The following is a 15,550-nucleotide window of genomic DNA, read 5'->3' on the forward strand; positions in this document are numbered from 1 at the left end:
GCTCTACATGCTACCTGTTTAAAGAATGTATCTAGAAATAATATTCCAATAAAATTCTTTCATTCTATTTCTTGTCATTGGTTCTGAAACTGAAAGGTGGATAAATTTACTTTCCATTGCTCAAAGTTCGTAGCCTGAATAAGGCTTTCAATTTTTTTATTGATAAAAAACTTGAGTTTTAAATTTCTTACTGAACGTTTGTGTAATTACTAGTCAGTGTAACATGAAGTTTGATGTTACTGAGTACAATTATTTAGACTTATTTTAATTTGTACTAATATATATAACACGGTTAATGCATACGCAGTCACACATAAAAGTTGAATTTACTTCAACTTTGTTTTGATTTTACAATTGTGTTAAATCTAATTGGACTCTTAACGTATAATAAAAAAGTCATAATAATAGTGAAATTGAGTATCTTAATGCAAGACAAACTATTCAAAATTGACGAATTTTGAACTACATTATATTCATTGTAGATTGAATTTGTAAAAGTTGGAGGAAAACCGCTATAAAAAACACAACTTATTTGAATACCCAGTATTGTATTAAATTTGAACCACTGTGCTCAAAATTTGTCTTTAGAATAGTACTGATTTTGTGTACACGTATGAACTCATTATACTTATCCATCAATGACTTGGTGTTTCCACGTATTTGAAAGATCTTCTTTGCACAAATAACATGCCAAATCCAAAGCCCAGATGTAATACCGAATTGATTTAGTTAGAGGAGTCTGATTCAATTTGGTTGCTTGGAAGTTGCAACGTGTAATTGATTAATCAAACAATTTTTAATTATTAGAGCCCCACCGCGGAGGGCGAGGCTTCCAAAAATTGACGGGCACGTCCACCTAAAGTAGAGTGGAACTAGCTCGTCCTTAAAAGCGTGTGTTCGTTAGTATAGGTGTTGGCACGACCCGCCGTCTCTATTCGATCATTGACGAGTCGCCTTTCACCCCTGACAGGACAGGTTAAGTTTTATGATCCCTCTACCCGCTTATTTATACACACCCTCTATTCGCTTCACCACCCAACATTTCGATGTGGGACAAAACTTTGGTTTGCTCTTTTCATTATGAATGACTGTCAAAATGTTGAAGACCCATACAGTGATGTACATAATAGATTTCATATAAAAAACTTTCACATATATATCAATTTTGCAATACGATTACTCAGATTGTTCATACTAACGAACCATTTTTATTGGGTCCATTGGTTTACTGCTTTCGATGGGAAGCTATTACTAGTACATGACATCAAATTTGATTTGTACCAGCACATCACAGACGCTGTATGATGAAAAAAAGTCATACTTAATTTGCACTTACAATTTGAAGGGGGGAGCGAGAGAACATTTTCTAGAATACTGAATACAACACAACTTATCATAAGGTGCTCCCTGTCTGCATCTTGAGATACAAATTGATACAACTACTGCTTTGGAAAAATCATGTAACATTCAAGTTCAAAAGCATTAAACCTTGTTTGCAAATAGATGATTGTCCTATTATTAATATTAACCACCATATCGGGTCTTGAGGGATTCTGGAGGCTCTTCTTCCATGATGCCCGAACCTGTTGTAGCCAAGTAATTGCGAATGGTTGTTTTTCGGTCTCCTAGGAAAGTGTGATCCAAAAAGTTGTCGTACGCTACATCGCTCAGATTCTTTGCTGCTAACACACTACAAAGGCATTTCATCCACTTTAGTTCATGCCGGAAGAAGTTGGCATGGCAAACACAGTTTAAAAGCATGGTATGGATTTCTGCTGCATGAAGTCACTAACCTACCTATCTATGTAGACTATGCATATTGAATGGATGGTCTAGAATCATATCATACAATGAAACTAAGGAGGAAAGCCAAAGAGAACAAATATCCAATAATCAGATTAATCATAAATACTCCCATGTCTATTCATATGCCAATAAGCCTGTTTAAGAGTCCTGCTTTTTTTTTTTTTTTCCTGATAAGACTGTGGGTCACAATTTTAGTCTGCAACTATTAATTGAGTACAAGAGACAAGAGCTCATTTGTTTCTTTCAAACTCACTGCTAGCTATCTATTATCTCATATCCTTCTAGTAGCAATTGTTTATGTAAATAAAGTGATTATGAATTTATTAAAGATTAGCACTTACCAATGCCGAAGGTAGGTGCGACAAGGTAAGATATCATCTCTCCAAATCTTATCAATGTTATATCGGCCAAATAGCCGAAAATAGATCTCCTTATTTCCTGAAATCCAGTGACAAACAACCAGCAGCATACATTAGCATCGATAACCCCATCATGTCATGGTGAAATTGGATAGGGAAGCACTAAAGTTGAGTCAAAAACATTCATAAAGGATATTTCTTGGCATCTAAAAATGATATCGGAATATTACTAGTTAACTACACTTGTATTATTGTTTACTATCTAGAACGATTGGGAAAATCTGTTAAATTATACACTAGAGAAGATTTACCTTTGCATCTAACTCTGAAAAACTCTTCATCACTATAACGAGCACAAAGCACCTGCATTATGACCCCAAACCAACAAACCAACAAACCAGCATACCAATAACTAAACTAAACCCAAAAGGAGAGGAGCAAAAAAACCTTAATCATGTGAAGTTATCAGTATCACGTATTCACATTTTCCACTCACCGCTTGATTATCAAATGGCTTCCTATCAAGTGTTTCAGGCAGAACCTGCAAGAGAAACAAACAATTCCAAATTAAAAGGCAAAGCTTTTTTCTTTTCTTCTGATAAAAAAGTAAAGGGTAGGAAACAATCTAGCAACTTACAGCTAGGAATCGAAATTCAGGCTCCCTCTCAATAAAAGCTGGAATCTGAGTTGATAAAGTAGCATTAGCATATGAGTTGGGAGTTAGCTCCCAATGAAATTACCAAGTTTCCTTCTAATTCTCAAAGATTCAAATATTCAATAGGCGGTGAAACACATATAATTCTAAGTTTATACCTCCGATTTTTTAATCTCAAACACTGTTACTATAAGGCTTTCACCTTCATAAGGTTCCACACTCAAGCTCGAAATCTCCTGCAATTTTTACCAATTTTTTTTTTTTTAAGAAAAATAAGAATTTAGAATTTAGAAAAAGGAAGATAAACTTTGAAACTTTTGAAGCTTTGAAGAACAAATGCAAAGATTAAAACTTTCATAATTTTTCTTCTACCTTGGTTTCAGGCTTGGCAATGCCACGCTCGAAGAAAATGGGAGCCATGTGAGCGAACACTCGCCGAAAGCCGTTCAACCGCGCCACTCTGAAGTTGATCAGCTCCGGAAATGTACTCCTCGCGCTTCTCTCTGCTTCCACCACGCAACGCAACGTTTAACAAGTAACTGTACGGAAACAAACACACCAAAACGACGACGAATTGACGGTGATTACGTACCGGAGAGGAGGGAACCGAAGCCACAGATAGAGATGTGACCGTCGGGCGAGAGAATGGTTTCGAAATCGGACTCGTCGTTGAGTTCCTTCGGGTGCGGCCAAGTCGAAGGAGAGCTTGATAGGTCGGAATTGGAGGACATGGTGATCGGAGACCGTCGCCGGTGATCGGAGCGGTGGAGTGGTGTGTGCGTTGAGGTTAGTGGGGTTGGGAAGGCGAGGTGGGACTGGGAGAGAGTTTGGCGTGGAGGCCACGCGCCGGGAGCGAGTGAGTGAGGAGATGGACGGAGCGAGAGACGGAGTGCAGCGGTAGTCATGAGCAAGACGAGTGGGAAGTGACCAACGGAGAACGCATGCGGAGGCAGAGACTTCGATTTTTGAGGATATAATCGGAATATGAATTTGTGTCGTTTGTGTGAAAATTCTGTCGTTGTTGTGAAAACGACAGAAACTTAGGACGTCGACTGCCCACAAAATGCTACAAATGCATGGCAATCACTCTTCTTTGTGTTTTTGGCCAAAGGCAATCACTCTTCATTTAGTCAATTATGATAATTTTTTGACATAAATTCAATTTAAACACATAACTATATATGTCATTTTAACGGGATCCACAAATTGAATTTATGCCTAATTTTTTAACACGATAGGGCCGGTCACGGGGGCAAGCAAATTAGTCAATGGTTTTGAGTTCTTATCTTATATATTATAATGATTTTTGCAAATACTAATTGAAAAAGAAAAAATAAAATCACGTGAATACACAAGAAAAAAAGATATAAAAGTCATATTTTCATAATTTGTCTCGAATCCTTAGAATTACCATATTGCATGAGTAAAAGAGTTTCACATTGCACTCAAACTTCTTATTTATTAATTTTATAGCCAAACATTGCATCGCTACATTTTGAACTTAAATTACATCATTGAATTCAAACATTATTTTTTATTTTGGTGTTGTCAAACTGTCAAATAGAATCAATTTGATATATTCATGTCAGACTGTCATGTTTTATCTGATCGATAGATTCCTGTAATTGTATTTCTTAGAGACAACATTAACTATGTTGGGGAAGATGCTTAAGATGAGAAATCTTTGATATATAAACGTATAAATGAGGAGGGTATACATTTATATGTTTACACAGAGGCTCAAAGCACACAGTAACTGAGGCAAAAAAACAATCCACATCTACTTAAATTTTTTCACACCAGAATATTTTGAGACCAAAGTGTTTGCCTCTTGTTGTGTGGATGAAGAAGTGTGAAAGAAGAGGCAAATAGCAGAGATGTCATCCATTGCAATGCCTCGTTTCTTGGACTTCCATGCAAGAGCAGCACATGCCACTAGCCTCTTAGCTGCTGTCTTCCTATCTGGTGTGGAAGAAACTATTTGCACAGCTTCTTGGTTGGAGATAACATCCCATACCTGAGAAGACAAGCAAAAGGGATATGTATTTTCTAAAAGTCTAGTCTTTTCTGTTCATATATGTCAAAAGAAATTCAACCAAACTTCTGATATCTGTAACTATTAACAATGTATGACAGAAAAGTTCTTGTTGTTTGATTTATTGAAGATTTGTTCAATCTAGTCTTGTACTTGAATTCTGTGAGAGACATACTCTCTTACCCTACATCTTTGGACTTAAAAACCAAGTCTGCATCTAGTAATTTGGTCATTTTCTAACAGCTAACAGGAGCAGAATTATAAGAGTTAGTGCCCACAGCAAGATTCAAGATTGAAGAAAATGCATACCCCATCTGTTGCTAGAATGACAAACTGGTCTCTGCTGGTTATGTGTCTTTGACTCACTTCTGGCACAGAAATAAGCCCAAAGTCCTTTACACAGTAGTCACCAAAGGCTCTTGATATTGCCAGCCCTGGTGTCTTACCATTTGGCATCCAGACCCTGTAAGTCCCTGGCTCATCTTGTAAGCAAAACACCCTGCCATTTGACCTAGTTATTCGCTCAGCCTCCTCTGTAACAGATAGGAACACCAAAATTTTAAAGTATAAGATACACATTTGTATATCAAATTATCCAGGAGATAGAGCAAGAGAGAGACAGAGAACTAACGAGGTATATTCGGCTTAAAGTCGACTGTAAGCTGAAGGGGTACCAAACTGCCATCTTCTGAAGTGGAGGCCAACACTGCCCGAGAATCACCAACATTTGCAATGATGAGATGTTCACCCTGAAGATCATTGATGGGGATATTGTAGGATACTTCTGATAGAATTGCTATAATCTAGAGTACTAAATCAAGTCTAAATCACTTCAATATACTAAGTTTCAACACCTGACGGTTGAACCTGCTTTAGACGTCACCTATGTGCATATTAGTTCTTATGATCCTCTAGGTTCATAGCTTGACAACATCGTTATTACTTGTTAATCATGTTATATGAAGTAAAGAATAGCAGAAGAACAAAGATGTATGACAGTAAATTTAGAAGAATTGTCAATGCTGTATGAAAATTTCTGATTACCTGTTTAACAATTGTCAGTGCTGTAGTACCACTTTGATAGGAATCGATTTTAGAAGAATGTTTAAGCTCCTGGTCAATGGCAGCATATGTTTTTAGAAAGGATTGCTTCCATATATCAAACCCATGGAGGGTTCTATCCATCTCCATCTCAAAATCCAGGTCAAGGGATGTTAAAGTGAGAGTTTCTTGCCAATTGCACAGCAAAGAAGCAGGCATTGATTCCCTGACCCTTTTGCTAACAAGGTGGCCCCAAGGGCCATGCCCATCAAATACCCCACACAATATCATGTCTTCTTGGCATCCAAATTCCTACCAACCAAACCCAACTTATCAAAATATTGAAAATAATAACTTATATGAGAGCAGAATTTACAAAAATATGTAACTCAACCTTCTCAAACTCCTATGTTTTATGCTTATGTCAACATTAATTTCATAGGACTTTACCTCCCAAATGATCAAGCAATCCTGATTGATCCCTTTTTGGCCTCTCTTGGAGCAAACAGAGGAAAAGTTGTTGGACTTGTCAGACATAACAATGCCAGAAGAACTCAAAACCAACTCATTCTTTTTGGCTTCCTTTGCCAATGCATCTGCAGTTTCCCTCCCAACATCATTAGGACAATTCTTCATTTTCTTGACCGAGATAGTTCTCCCCAACCCATCAAGAAAAGATGGAAAAAGCACCATAGCCCCTGCAGTCCAAATCAATATTAACCAAATTGCACACTTCAAAAAAAAGTACTATCAGGATCATAATAGGATAAAGTAAAATTTAGGCTCTCATCATGTTTTGTTTAATAGACATGTACGGACTAGGCAACTAAGTACTTGAAATGATTGCCAAATTTAAGATATAATCCCAAAAATAGAAATCTAAGATACAAATGGAAATCATTTTTGCATACATCTTCTCAATTTCCAAAGAGGGCATAAGGGGTATCTATTACTACCATTCCTTATATCACAGAGAGAATACAAACCTTGTGTTTTTCGCTGATTCTTCAAAAGAAACACCTGAACTTGCACTGAAACTTGCACCAAAAGCCTCCTATGTTGGTCGGATGTGATTCAGGTTCTGATTCTGGAGATTTGCTTATACTCCATTTTCTTCATCATCTTCTTCTCCTTCTATATGCAAGCTCAAGTATAGCTACGGTACGTATGCTTTGAGTGTAAAATTACCCTTATGGCCATACCTTGGCCACCATGTGATGCAGAGACGTCATGGGCCATTTGGACATTCTCCTGAGAGAGCCACATCAACATATATATTCATACATTATCATACCCGCCCCGCCCACTTCAACCATGCTTTTAGTTTAAGATATCAAATGGCAAATGGGTGTTACGTGGATTTGGATTTTGGAAGCATTAATACGATTAGTCAGAATATTCTTTATAAAGTCGGTCTTAAACACTAAAAAAAACAGAGCAAAGACTAGTACACAGTGATTAAATAGAATTATTATTGTGGAGGGGATTAGATTGTGATTAAAGATGTATATCTTGAAGATTAGTTAAGTAAAGTGTTTATTACTACAAAGTTGTGATTGCGAAAGGTTATTAAATAAGAAAGGAATTAGTGCGGAACAAAATGCTCAGTACAATGAGGTTTGAATATATGGAAGGGATAAAAAAGTCATTAATTATGAGTTGCAAATCCCATGATCATATACCAAACCAAAAACACAAGGCTATCAGTGAGCCACTTGTTTTAAGGGACCACGCACCTCAAAGGTCAAAAGAATTAAACGATTGTGACCCTACAATCAACATTAAAATTGCAACAGATAGAAAGTGGTTATGTGGGAGGCAGGTACACGCTAGATTTTTTGGTTCTAGAACGTTCAACAGATAAAGTGGTTATTAAGATTATTCATCATAGGGAAAAGAAACTACTGAGACTAATTGAGTTTTTGTTACAAACACCTATGTCATACAAACAGTTTATACATCTATGCCACATAACCTTTCAAAATCTAATGATTAAAAATGCGTTTGTATGTTCCACCTGTCAAAACAATGGTGGAGATAATGGTGGGGCTGGGGTTTGGTTTCGAGCTTTAAGTCAATGTAATAATTCAACTTGCAACTATTGTGGTGGTTTGTTTCTTTTCATATCAAATAAGATTTCAAGTAAGGTCTGAGCCAAGCATGCGAAAGCTTGGACTCAACTAAGCCCAACCCCACTTGACTTGCAAATTTGCAATGACACGATCAACAGTTTTAAGTAAATGGCTGAATTTCTAAAGGTAGTCGTCAAACAAACCACAATGGACTACCACTAATTGTGTTCCTTCCACAAGAGTGACAAGAGAGACGCAATAGAACAAACAGATATAATACAACTGTACACTCACAGTGCAGGCAATATATTTTTTCTATTAATTTATTCCTTTCACATGACACAACTACTGGCTTCATCATTTTCCAGTTCCCTGATCAACAATTCCATCATTTTCTTATACATAGGCATATAGTGATCATTAATCATTGTTCTAGATAGTCGGAGCTTACTGTACAGTTCTCTAGGTGTCTCGTATATACCAACATGTTCTTCACTGGGTCCATCATGAACTAAATTGGCAGAATCAGATGAAGGGACACAAACAATGTGCATGATTCTGCCAGGGGGGTAGAAGCGGTGGCTCTCTGAAACATCCGACATAGAGATTGGCATATTGCTTTCTGCAACATCAACCAGCATATTTTCTTCCTCGGTTATTTCTTTCACTGCAGCAGCTTCTTCCTCCTGGACCTTGACACTGACTTCATTCTCCTGCCTCTGAAGCTCCTTCTCTAGTTCATACCACAACTCACCTTCAGTAACGTCTTCAACGGCAGATGCAGTGGCATCTCCACTCGCTGGTAAAAGCCGCTCCTCTTCATCAGTATCATCATGACCTGATCCACCACTAGAAGAACTCGATTCCAAGTTATTCGGCATTGGGTCTCTGGTTAGTCCTTCAGCCACTTCACATTCCTTTTCACATGCCAAGGAATCTTCAGGCAAATCACCTACTTTTGAGTTCAATAATGGGCCCACATTACGACGGCGTGCACCCATGCAAGACCACGATGATATAGATGAACGGCTTCTGACAACCGCTTGAGCAACATTCTGCGCACGCTTCATCACAACCTACAAGTTACCGGGCAGAAGCATAACCAGTCATTACACATTTAACGCAGGAGCAAGATTGGAGGGAAAATGATGCGGGTGCACAGGAACTTGATGTCAAAATAATTGATGGTCCATCATAATTCAATTATTAATCAAATAGACCAGTATACTGTAGGTCAATCAAATGATTCAATTAGCATCAATTCATTACCAGTTCTTTGCAAGAAAATGTACAACTTACTACCATAAGGAAACCAGAGAATTAGATTCCTAGCATGAAAATAATCTAATAACAGCACAAGTAAGCAAGAGCGGACATAACTAACAGTCAATCATCAAATAAGAGAAAGATCAAATTTACCTGTGTGCTGCTGGATACTGGCCGTAATAGTGCACCTGCACCAGCAACCCTGGCTTTTGCACTAGCTATAGATGGTAGATGAGAACCCAGAGCAGTTGCAGAGCGATAAACAACATTCAAAACCCTTGTACGCTCAACCTGATCCCGCAAATCATTTAACCAAGACGAAGCTGTGACCTGATGATGACAAATTCAAATAGGAAATCTGAGAATGTCTAATAAATGAGAATTGAACTATATTCATGATTAGCAAGAATAAATGCTATATGCATCCATTTCAAATCTGGAGAAAATAGCACCTCAGAGCGGAGATCATCAACAGAAGCTGCTGAGAAAGTAGGCACCAGGTCGGACCCATTGATGATAGTAGTAATGAAGTGCTTTCCAGATTCTGCCAACTCCCATGTTATACAGGCAGCTGCAAAATGACAATTACGGTACAAGAACTTAAGCATTTTCTACCAAAGCAGACATAGAAAAGAACTCAGAAAGCACATTCCAGAAGAAATTTTGGCACAAATAGAATGAATTTCAAGCATAAAAATGACACACACGCACACACACATACCATCAGTTCTTCAGAAGTAACAAGTCATATTTAATATTCATTACATCTATGTTATTTATTTGTGCATTTCAATGAATAAGGAATGCTAGAACCATTAGCAAAGAGAAATTCGGCAGACATGCCTGGGGCAAATGTAACGCAAGTGCTTGAAGAGAACTCTCTACGTTCTCGAAGAATATATGTTAAAAGCGCAGCTGTACCACCACCTAGTGAATGCCCAATAACCTGAAATGCAAATTTCAACATAAGATAGAACATTTACCACATGCTCAAGACCAGAGTTCAAACCCCACCCCCCCACCCCCCCCCCCCCCCCCCCTCCCCCTTTGGCCTCCTTTGTACCAAAAAAGAAAAGAATAAAAAGATCTATACATTTGAATTGAATTAATTTTAAAACTAAGTACTTTCATAAGAAATTTAAAACTAAGTATATGATTATTAGAAGATATATCAGTACAACTCAGTATTTATGTCATGTCAAAAAAGAAAATGTAAAACTAGAAGTAAAAATAGGGAACAGAAAGAACGATACAAGAGTGAACTATAAAACAAGAGAGAATATTGCATGGAGAATCAACGAAAGTAATGAAAGAAAAAATAACAGAACAGACAGAGAAAGAAGAAGACAAAGTGGCATGCATTTTTAAAATTAAAGAAATGGCATTTACCTTTACTTTGTAGTCAGGATATTCACCAAGAGCCTTAAGCAAGCAAGGAGTACTTAGCTTAGCAATCCAACGGGCTGCAGCAACCATCCCACAGTGAGCATATCCAAGGACTAAGTTGCTTACTCCACCATCATGCAAAACCGAATGGTGGAAAGGGGCCACTGCACCAGTTGCAGCAGTTAATGTATCTTTGATGCTATGTGTACCACGTATTAATAGAAGGAAGCATTTTGAACTTTTATCACGTATAATTGTAAACGCAGGCTTCAGAATCTGCAAGCATTGTTGTGGTAATTAATAGAGCAATCAACTACTAATTTAAAAGCAAATAAAAAAAACTAAAAGATCCTTTACTTCCAATATTATATAGCTGTATGAAACATGGCTACCAAGTTACTCAAAAGTCAAAACACAGCGATTGATATAAGTACTGTTTTTGGCTTTCTGGGGTCCCAATTCTGCTAATATCTCACTCTGTCTCTTGAATAATTTTTCAGATTTAAATGTCGAGGATCAGATTGAGATTAAATCATAACTTCATTTGGAATATGCATACCATATTGAAATATAGTTCTGCTAATATCATGACGTTCTGATTGAAAACTCCATAGTCTGTGTCATCTCTAAAAAGAAAGAAGTAGGATACTTTTTTTGGGAGAGTTCATTGGCATTATTTACATTAAATATTAAATATCTTTACATTTAAAATAAAATAAAAACATTTATAACCAATTTTATGGGGTCACCCTGCCACCATCAATTTCAATAGGAATATTATCTATCAATATCAACCTGAGTACTGAGAATGACAATGCCATATAAAACAGAAGCAAATGTGGAGCTTAACAGAGAGAGTTGAGAGCTTACGAACCGCAGCCTTGGGCTTCTGAAAAAGCACATCTTCCTGACAGAAACCACCGGACTCTAAAAACACCGGAAACGGTTTCTTGGAGAGAAGCATACAAAGCGTCAACAACTTCAAGTAATAATTCAATTCCTCAACAATAACAGGGCCTTTGAGCTGCACACAATCACTACCAGCATACACACTCGACACTTGTAAATTACCCTGCAGAATTAACCAAAAATTCAGGGACCCAATATACTGAAGGTTTGTACTTGTAGAATCGCAAACCCCAAAGAAATGAAATTTACAAAAAAAGGCTCCGGCTTTGAGCGAATTGCAGTTACATACCTGCCTACGCATGAAGTAGTTAATGCCGAAGGCCAAGTCGCCGATCGGCCATTTGCCGAGAGTTTCGGAGTAGGTGAACCGGAGCGTGTCGGACAAAGTGGTGAGCGACTCGACCCACGTGGCGGGCGCTTGAGCCGGTCTCCGAGAAATCCTTCTCCTCGCCGATCTGGTCGAATTCGAGAAATTTCCACTCCGATCGTGGTCGTTCTCGTCTTCGTCGCCGGCGCCTTCTTTCGACGATACTCTCCGGCTGAACACGTAGTACACAAGCACAGCGGCTCCGGCGGCGGTCGCCATTGTTCCCGCCGCCATCGAATCCAACAGCCGAGATTGATTGAAAGCTCAGAAAAACAGCATTCACTTGGAGAAAGTAATCGTTCGCTGAAAGCGAAGTCTATTCTTTAGAAAACGAAGAAATCGGGGTTTCGAAGAATCGAAGAGGGAGAAGATCGATTTGGGTCTCTGACGTCTGAGCGAGGTAGCTGCAGAGAACCGCAGAGAATGTGCGCGAATAAAGAAACAACTGCGACGTGGCGAATTACCGAAAAGGACCCTGAGAAGCAATAATTGACTTCGGATTTAACGGTAAGACCTCGCAGATTTTTTATATAAGGATGAGTAATTTGGTCAAATAAATCTTGACGAAGTGGAAGGGCGCGCACGTTAGGGATCGAGTGTTTGGGGTGAGGAGGCAGTGCGTGTGAGATAAGGACAAGGATATAGGGAGAGGTGGGCCCACGTGTTGGATAGCTGGAACCAACTCATCACTTATTTTATCCATAATTTAATGGGCCGCGTAGGTCGACGTTGAATTTGTGAGGTGACAAGGCCCAATGTTGATGGGTTGGGTCACCGAATTTGATCCTACATTCATATCATTCCTACTCATACTCGGCGGTAATTGGATGGCTGATAATAAATACAACATTTTGGCTATAAAGGAAGTTTTAAGTGAGAACATTCTCTATAGGGATTATCCAAACAATATAATTCAATAATTAGAATAGTTCATTTTTAGGTCACTCAGGGATCATTTGTGTAACAAACCAATCTAATCTGTAACTGTTTGGTTATTTAAACTGTACAAATAAACACAATTCGTCAAATAAAATTGAAATGATGTTAATGGTAAATTGACTAAATAGTTTTCGATTTAGCTGATTTTTTATATGAATCATTTAGATGATGTTCAAAAATATAAACGGTTTCGATCATTAAATTGTAGACCCAAGATATGATTTCTTTATTTTCTTATATAGGAACATCTTTACATGAAGCTTACATCATGGTCTGAAATTTTGATGATATTTTTAAGGCTTTTATCACAAATAGTCCCTAACTTTGATTAAAATATCAATTTGGTCTTCAATGTGCATTTTCACTCAATGTGGTCCCTCATATTTACCATCACAAATCAATGTTGCCATTTGGTTAAATTCCATTTGAATTTCCATAAAAAATGGTCATATGCACTGCACAAAACCTTTTTTCAGGGGTTAAAATGTCTTTACACACCCTCGGGCTCGAGTGTGGGTGTGTTTAAGACTTGAGTTGGGGATGGTTTTTTTCTTTTGTTTTTTAAAATTATTTAATTTTTAGTCTTTTTATTTTTTTTTTTTTAAGAGTAAATTGGAATTAAAGAATTTGTAGAGTCTTTTTAGGTGGTTATGAGACATGTGAATACCATTTTGGTCTTGAAAAAATGGTCACTTGAAATACACATGACAGTTTTTTACAGAAATTCGGACGAAATACAACAAAAGGACAATATTGATGTACAGTGGTAAATTGATATTGAGGTGAAAGTTGAAGGACCATTTGTGATAAGAAGCCTATTTTCAAAATTTTCTCAATCATAATTTTGTATCTTCAAACCCTCAATATTTCGGTTAACATCAATATCTAATACTTTTTAATGTTTAAATGTTCTAATAAATTATGTAACTAAAGTGTAGTTTTAGAATAGATACAATACAATTTAGTATCCACAGTTTAGTCTTGCGCTTGAGTACGAATGTTCGATAAGTCCATACACTAACAAATTATGCAAGTTTTTGTTCACATCCAAAAGTTGGGCCCAACCCATTCTGGTTCCTTGTTGGAATCTTTGCACTCATTGACTAACACTGTTATTAAATATGCTGCATAATTGGAAGGAACATAAAACTGCATTGAGCAACATAAATGCATTGAAATTAGCCAAAAAATACAAAACCAATGCAATGGGTTTGAAAGATGGAGCATAACACCAAGGGCTAAGTACCTATATATGCATTGATATTCAAACCATTTTCACCTATTTCCGCAAATTTGGCATTATTGACCTATCTATTAACCTTATGGCATTAGAAGATTATAAAATGTGAATGATGTACTCCAGTTGGAAATTTCTCTAAATAAAACAAAAAATACACCCTATTCTCAAAACAAAAGCACCATATCCAAGGCTTTGCAAAATGACAAATGGCAAAGCTCAAATTCCAATTGCCTAGATTGCTCAGAATAAGAAAGATTCTATAGGGAGGGTGGAAAACTGGAAACTATTGGGCAATGTGAAGTAGGTTACCTTTTCAAAAGCTGCCTTGTGTTTTGGGCCGGGGGTCCATCATATGATAATCATAACCCTATAGACCCTCCTCACCTTTTTTTTTGGCCACTAATTACTCCATAGAGGCCCTTTTTGTACTGAAGTTCTAGAAAGTTTAAACCAATCAGGGCTTTTTATTTAACAATATGGTTGAAATTGAGATGTTCTTCCTTTTATTGAGAAGTGGTCATTAGCTAAATTTCATGACAAATAGTTGATTAATAAAAATAAAAATAAAACATATTGGTTAAAGATGGTCCTAACTCTTCTTTCCAATCCAATGACAACGTAGATGGTCCAAACTCTTCTTTCCATGGAAAAAGATGGAACGATAACAACAATAAAAGAACATTCAAACTAAAAGCTAAGAAAAACAGTGGAAGCTTTCGATTAAGGACCCAAATAGGTAGAGGGCTAGGGGGTTCTTTTTACCTACTCTTGATAATTGCCAACTTATGCCATCTTTTCAAACTGGGCATTATATGCGGGTGGCCACATATTTCTTCACCTACTCCTCCTTCAATCTTCACGTGTAAGTTATCACTAGATTCAATGTGGGAGGGTGATTCCTGTTGAAGTTAGTTTTACGTATACCTACCAAAGAGAAAGGAATTCATAGGCATTCATTCATGAGTCTCTCAGCTTTCTCTGGCACAACTTTTGTGGCTTTTCCCATCTGCAACTTTCAATCTCTGGGACCCTCCATTCATAGCCTTCTTGGTTGGACAAGTTTTAATTTTTGTCAGCATGCATAATTCAATTAAACAAACTAGCTAGTTTCATCATGATATAGCCTGCACAGATTATTAATATTCACCCACCATTTTTACCATCTTAAAATTTTTGTTTGGCAGATGTTTTGGTCTTTGCTAAAATCAGAGAGATCGAATCAATAGAGATTCAAATGGTTTAATTGTATTATTTATTCATCTCTAATTCTATTTGTAATTTTGAAATGTTTTATTGACTTTTTTTATAAATAATTCTATAATAATTAGGAAAGGATACAAAGTCAACTACACCTAATTTGCTAATTACTCCTAATTACACTAATTATGCTAACAGTCTTCATAAAATTCTTGTAACAGCTAACAAGTATACCATATATTACTATAAATTGAAATAATTTACATATAGTATAAATC

General features: G+C 37.1%; 3 protein-coding genes across 3 annotated transcripts; all 3 read right to left on the reverse strand.

Moving 5' to 3' along the window:
- Nucleotides 1-1,345: 1,345 nt before the first annotated feature.
- LOC147294360 (uncharacterized) lies at nucleotides 1,346-3,803 on the reverse strand. The gene is made up of 8 exons (XM_086232582.1): nucleotides 3,413-3,803; nucleotides 3,193-3,323; nucleotides 2,979-3,056; nucleotides 2,803-2,847; nucleotides 2,662-2,706; nucleotides 2,477-2,528; nucleotides 2,148-2,244; nucleotides 1,346-1,690 (listed from the first exon to the last, which is right to left on the reverse strand). Exons 1-8 carry the CDS (start codon nucleotides 3,723-3,725, stop codon nucleotides 1,525-1,527), a joined length of 927 nt encoding a protein of 308 aa, XP_086088708.1. The 5' UTR covers nucleotides 3,726-3,803; the 3' UTR covers nucleotides 1,346-1,524.
- Nucleotides 3,804-4,485: 682 nt separating this feature from the next.
- On the reverse strand, nucleotides 4,486-7,144 carry LOC147294361 (Protein phosphatase 2C family protein). Its single transcript, XM_086232581.1, has 6 exons — nucleotides 6,883-7,144; nucleotides 6,347-6,594; nucleotides 5,900-6,208; nucleotides 5,487-5,604; nucleotides 5,165-5,388; nucleotides 4,486-4,837 (listed from the first exon to the last, which is right to left on the reverse strand). The coding sequence occupies exons 2-6, from the start codon at nucleotides 6,587-6,589 to the stop codon at nucleotides 4,601-4,603; spliced, it is 1,131 nt and encodes a 376-aa protein (XP_086088707.1). The 5' UTR covers nucleotides 6,590-6,594; nucleotides 6,883-7,144; the 3' UTR covers nucleotides 4,486-4,600.
- A 1,098-nt stretch (nucleotides 7,145-8,242) lies between these two features.
- LOC147294362 (lipase class 3 family protein) lies at nucleotides 8,243-12,472 on the reverse strand. The gene is made up of 7 exons (XM_086231821.1): nucleotides 11,819-12,472; nucleotides 11,495-11,692; nucleotides 10,624-10,896; nucleotides 10,078-10,180; nucleotides 9,687-9,805; nucleotides 9,388-9,564; nucleotides 8,243-9,044 (listed from the first exon to the last, which is right to left on the reverse strand). Exons 1-7 carry the CDS (start codon nucleotides 12,128-12,130, stop codon nucleotides 8,301-8,303), a joined length of 1,926 nt encoding a protein of 641 aa, XP_086087947.1. The 5' UTR covers nucleotides 12,131-12,472; the 3' UTR covers nucleotides 8,243-8,300.
- Between the last annotated feature and the right edge of the window lie 3,078 nt (nucleotides 12,473-15,550).

Source organism: Dryas octopetala, chromosome 2 (genome assembly GCF_963921425.1).
Source record: "Dryas octopetala chromosome 2, drDryOcto1.1, whole genome shotgun sequence".
NCBI classification, from domain to species: Eukaryota; Viridiplantae; Streptophyta; class Magnoliopsida; order Rosales; family Rosaceae; genus Dryas; species Dryas octopetala.

Coding starts and splice junctions, on each gene's coding strand:
- LOC147294360 (XM_086232582.1), bottom strand. CDS start 3,725: ATGACTACCGCTGCACTCCGTCTCTCGCTCCGTCCATCTCCTCACTCA. Junction 2,848..2,978: donor TTGAGATTAAAAAATCGGAG/GTATAAACTTAG, acceptor TTATCAACTCAG/ATTCCAGCTTTTATTGAGAG. Junction 2,245..2,476: donor TTTCAGAGTTAGATGCAAAG/GTAAATCTTCTC, acceptor ACTGGATTTCAG/GAAATAAGGAGATCTATTTT.
- LOC147294362 (XM_086231821.1), bottom strand. CDS start 12,130: ATGGCGGCGGGAACAATGGCGACCGCCGCCGGAGCCGCTGTGCTTGTG. Junction 9,806..10,077: donor TTGCGTTACATTTGCCCCAG/GCATGTCTGCCG, acceptor GTCATTTTGCAG/CTGCCTGTATAACATGGGAG. Junction 9,565..9,686: donor TTGATGATCTCCGCTCTGAG/GTGCTATTTTCT, acceptor TGTCATCATCAG/GTCACAGCTTCGTCTTGGTT.
- LOC147294361 (XM_086232581.1), bottom strand. CDS start 6,589: ATGGTGCTTTTTCCATCTTTTCTTGATGGGTTGGGGAGAACTATCTCG. Junction 6,209..6,346: donor ATTGCTTGATCATTTGGGAG/GTAAAGTCCTAT, acceptor TTTGGTTGGTAG/GAATTTGGATGCCAAGAAGA. Junction 5,389..5,486: donor CTTTAAGCCGAATATACCTC/GTTAGTTCTCTG, acceptor TATCTGTTACAG/AGGAGGCTGAGCGAATAACT.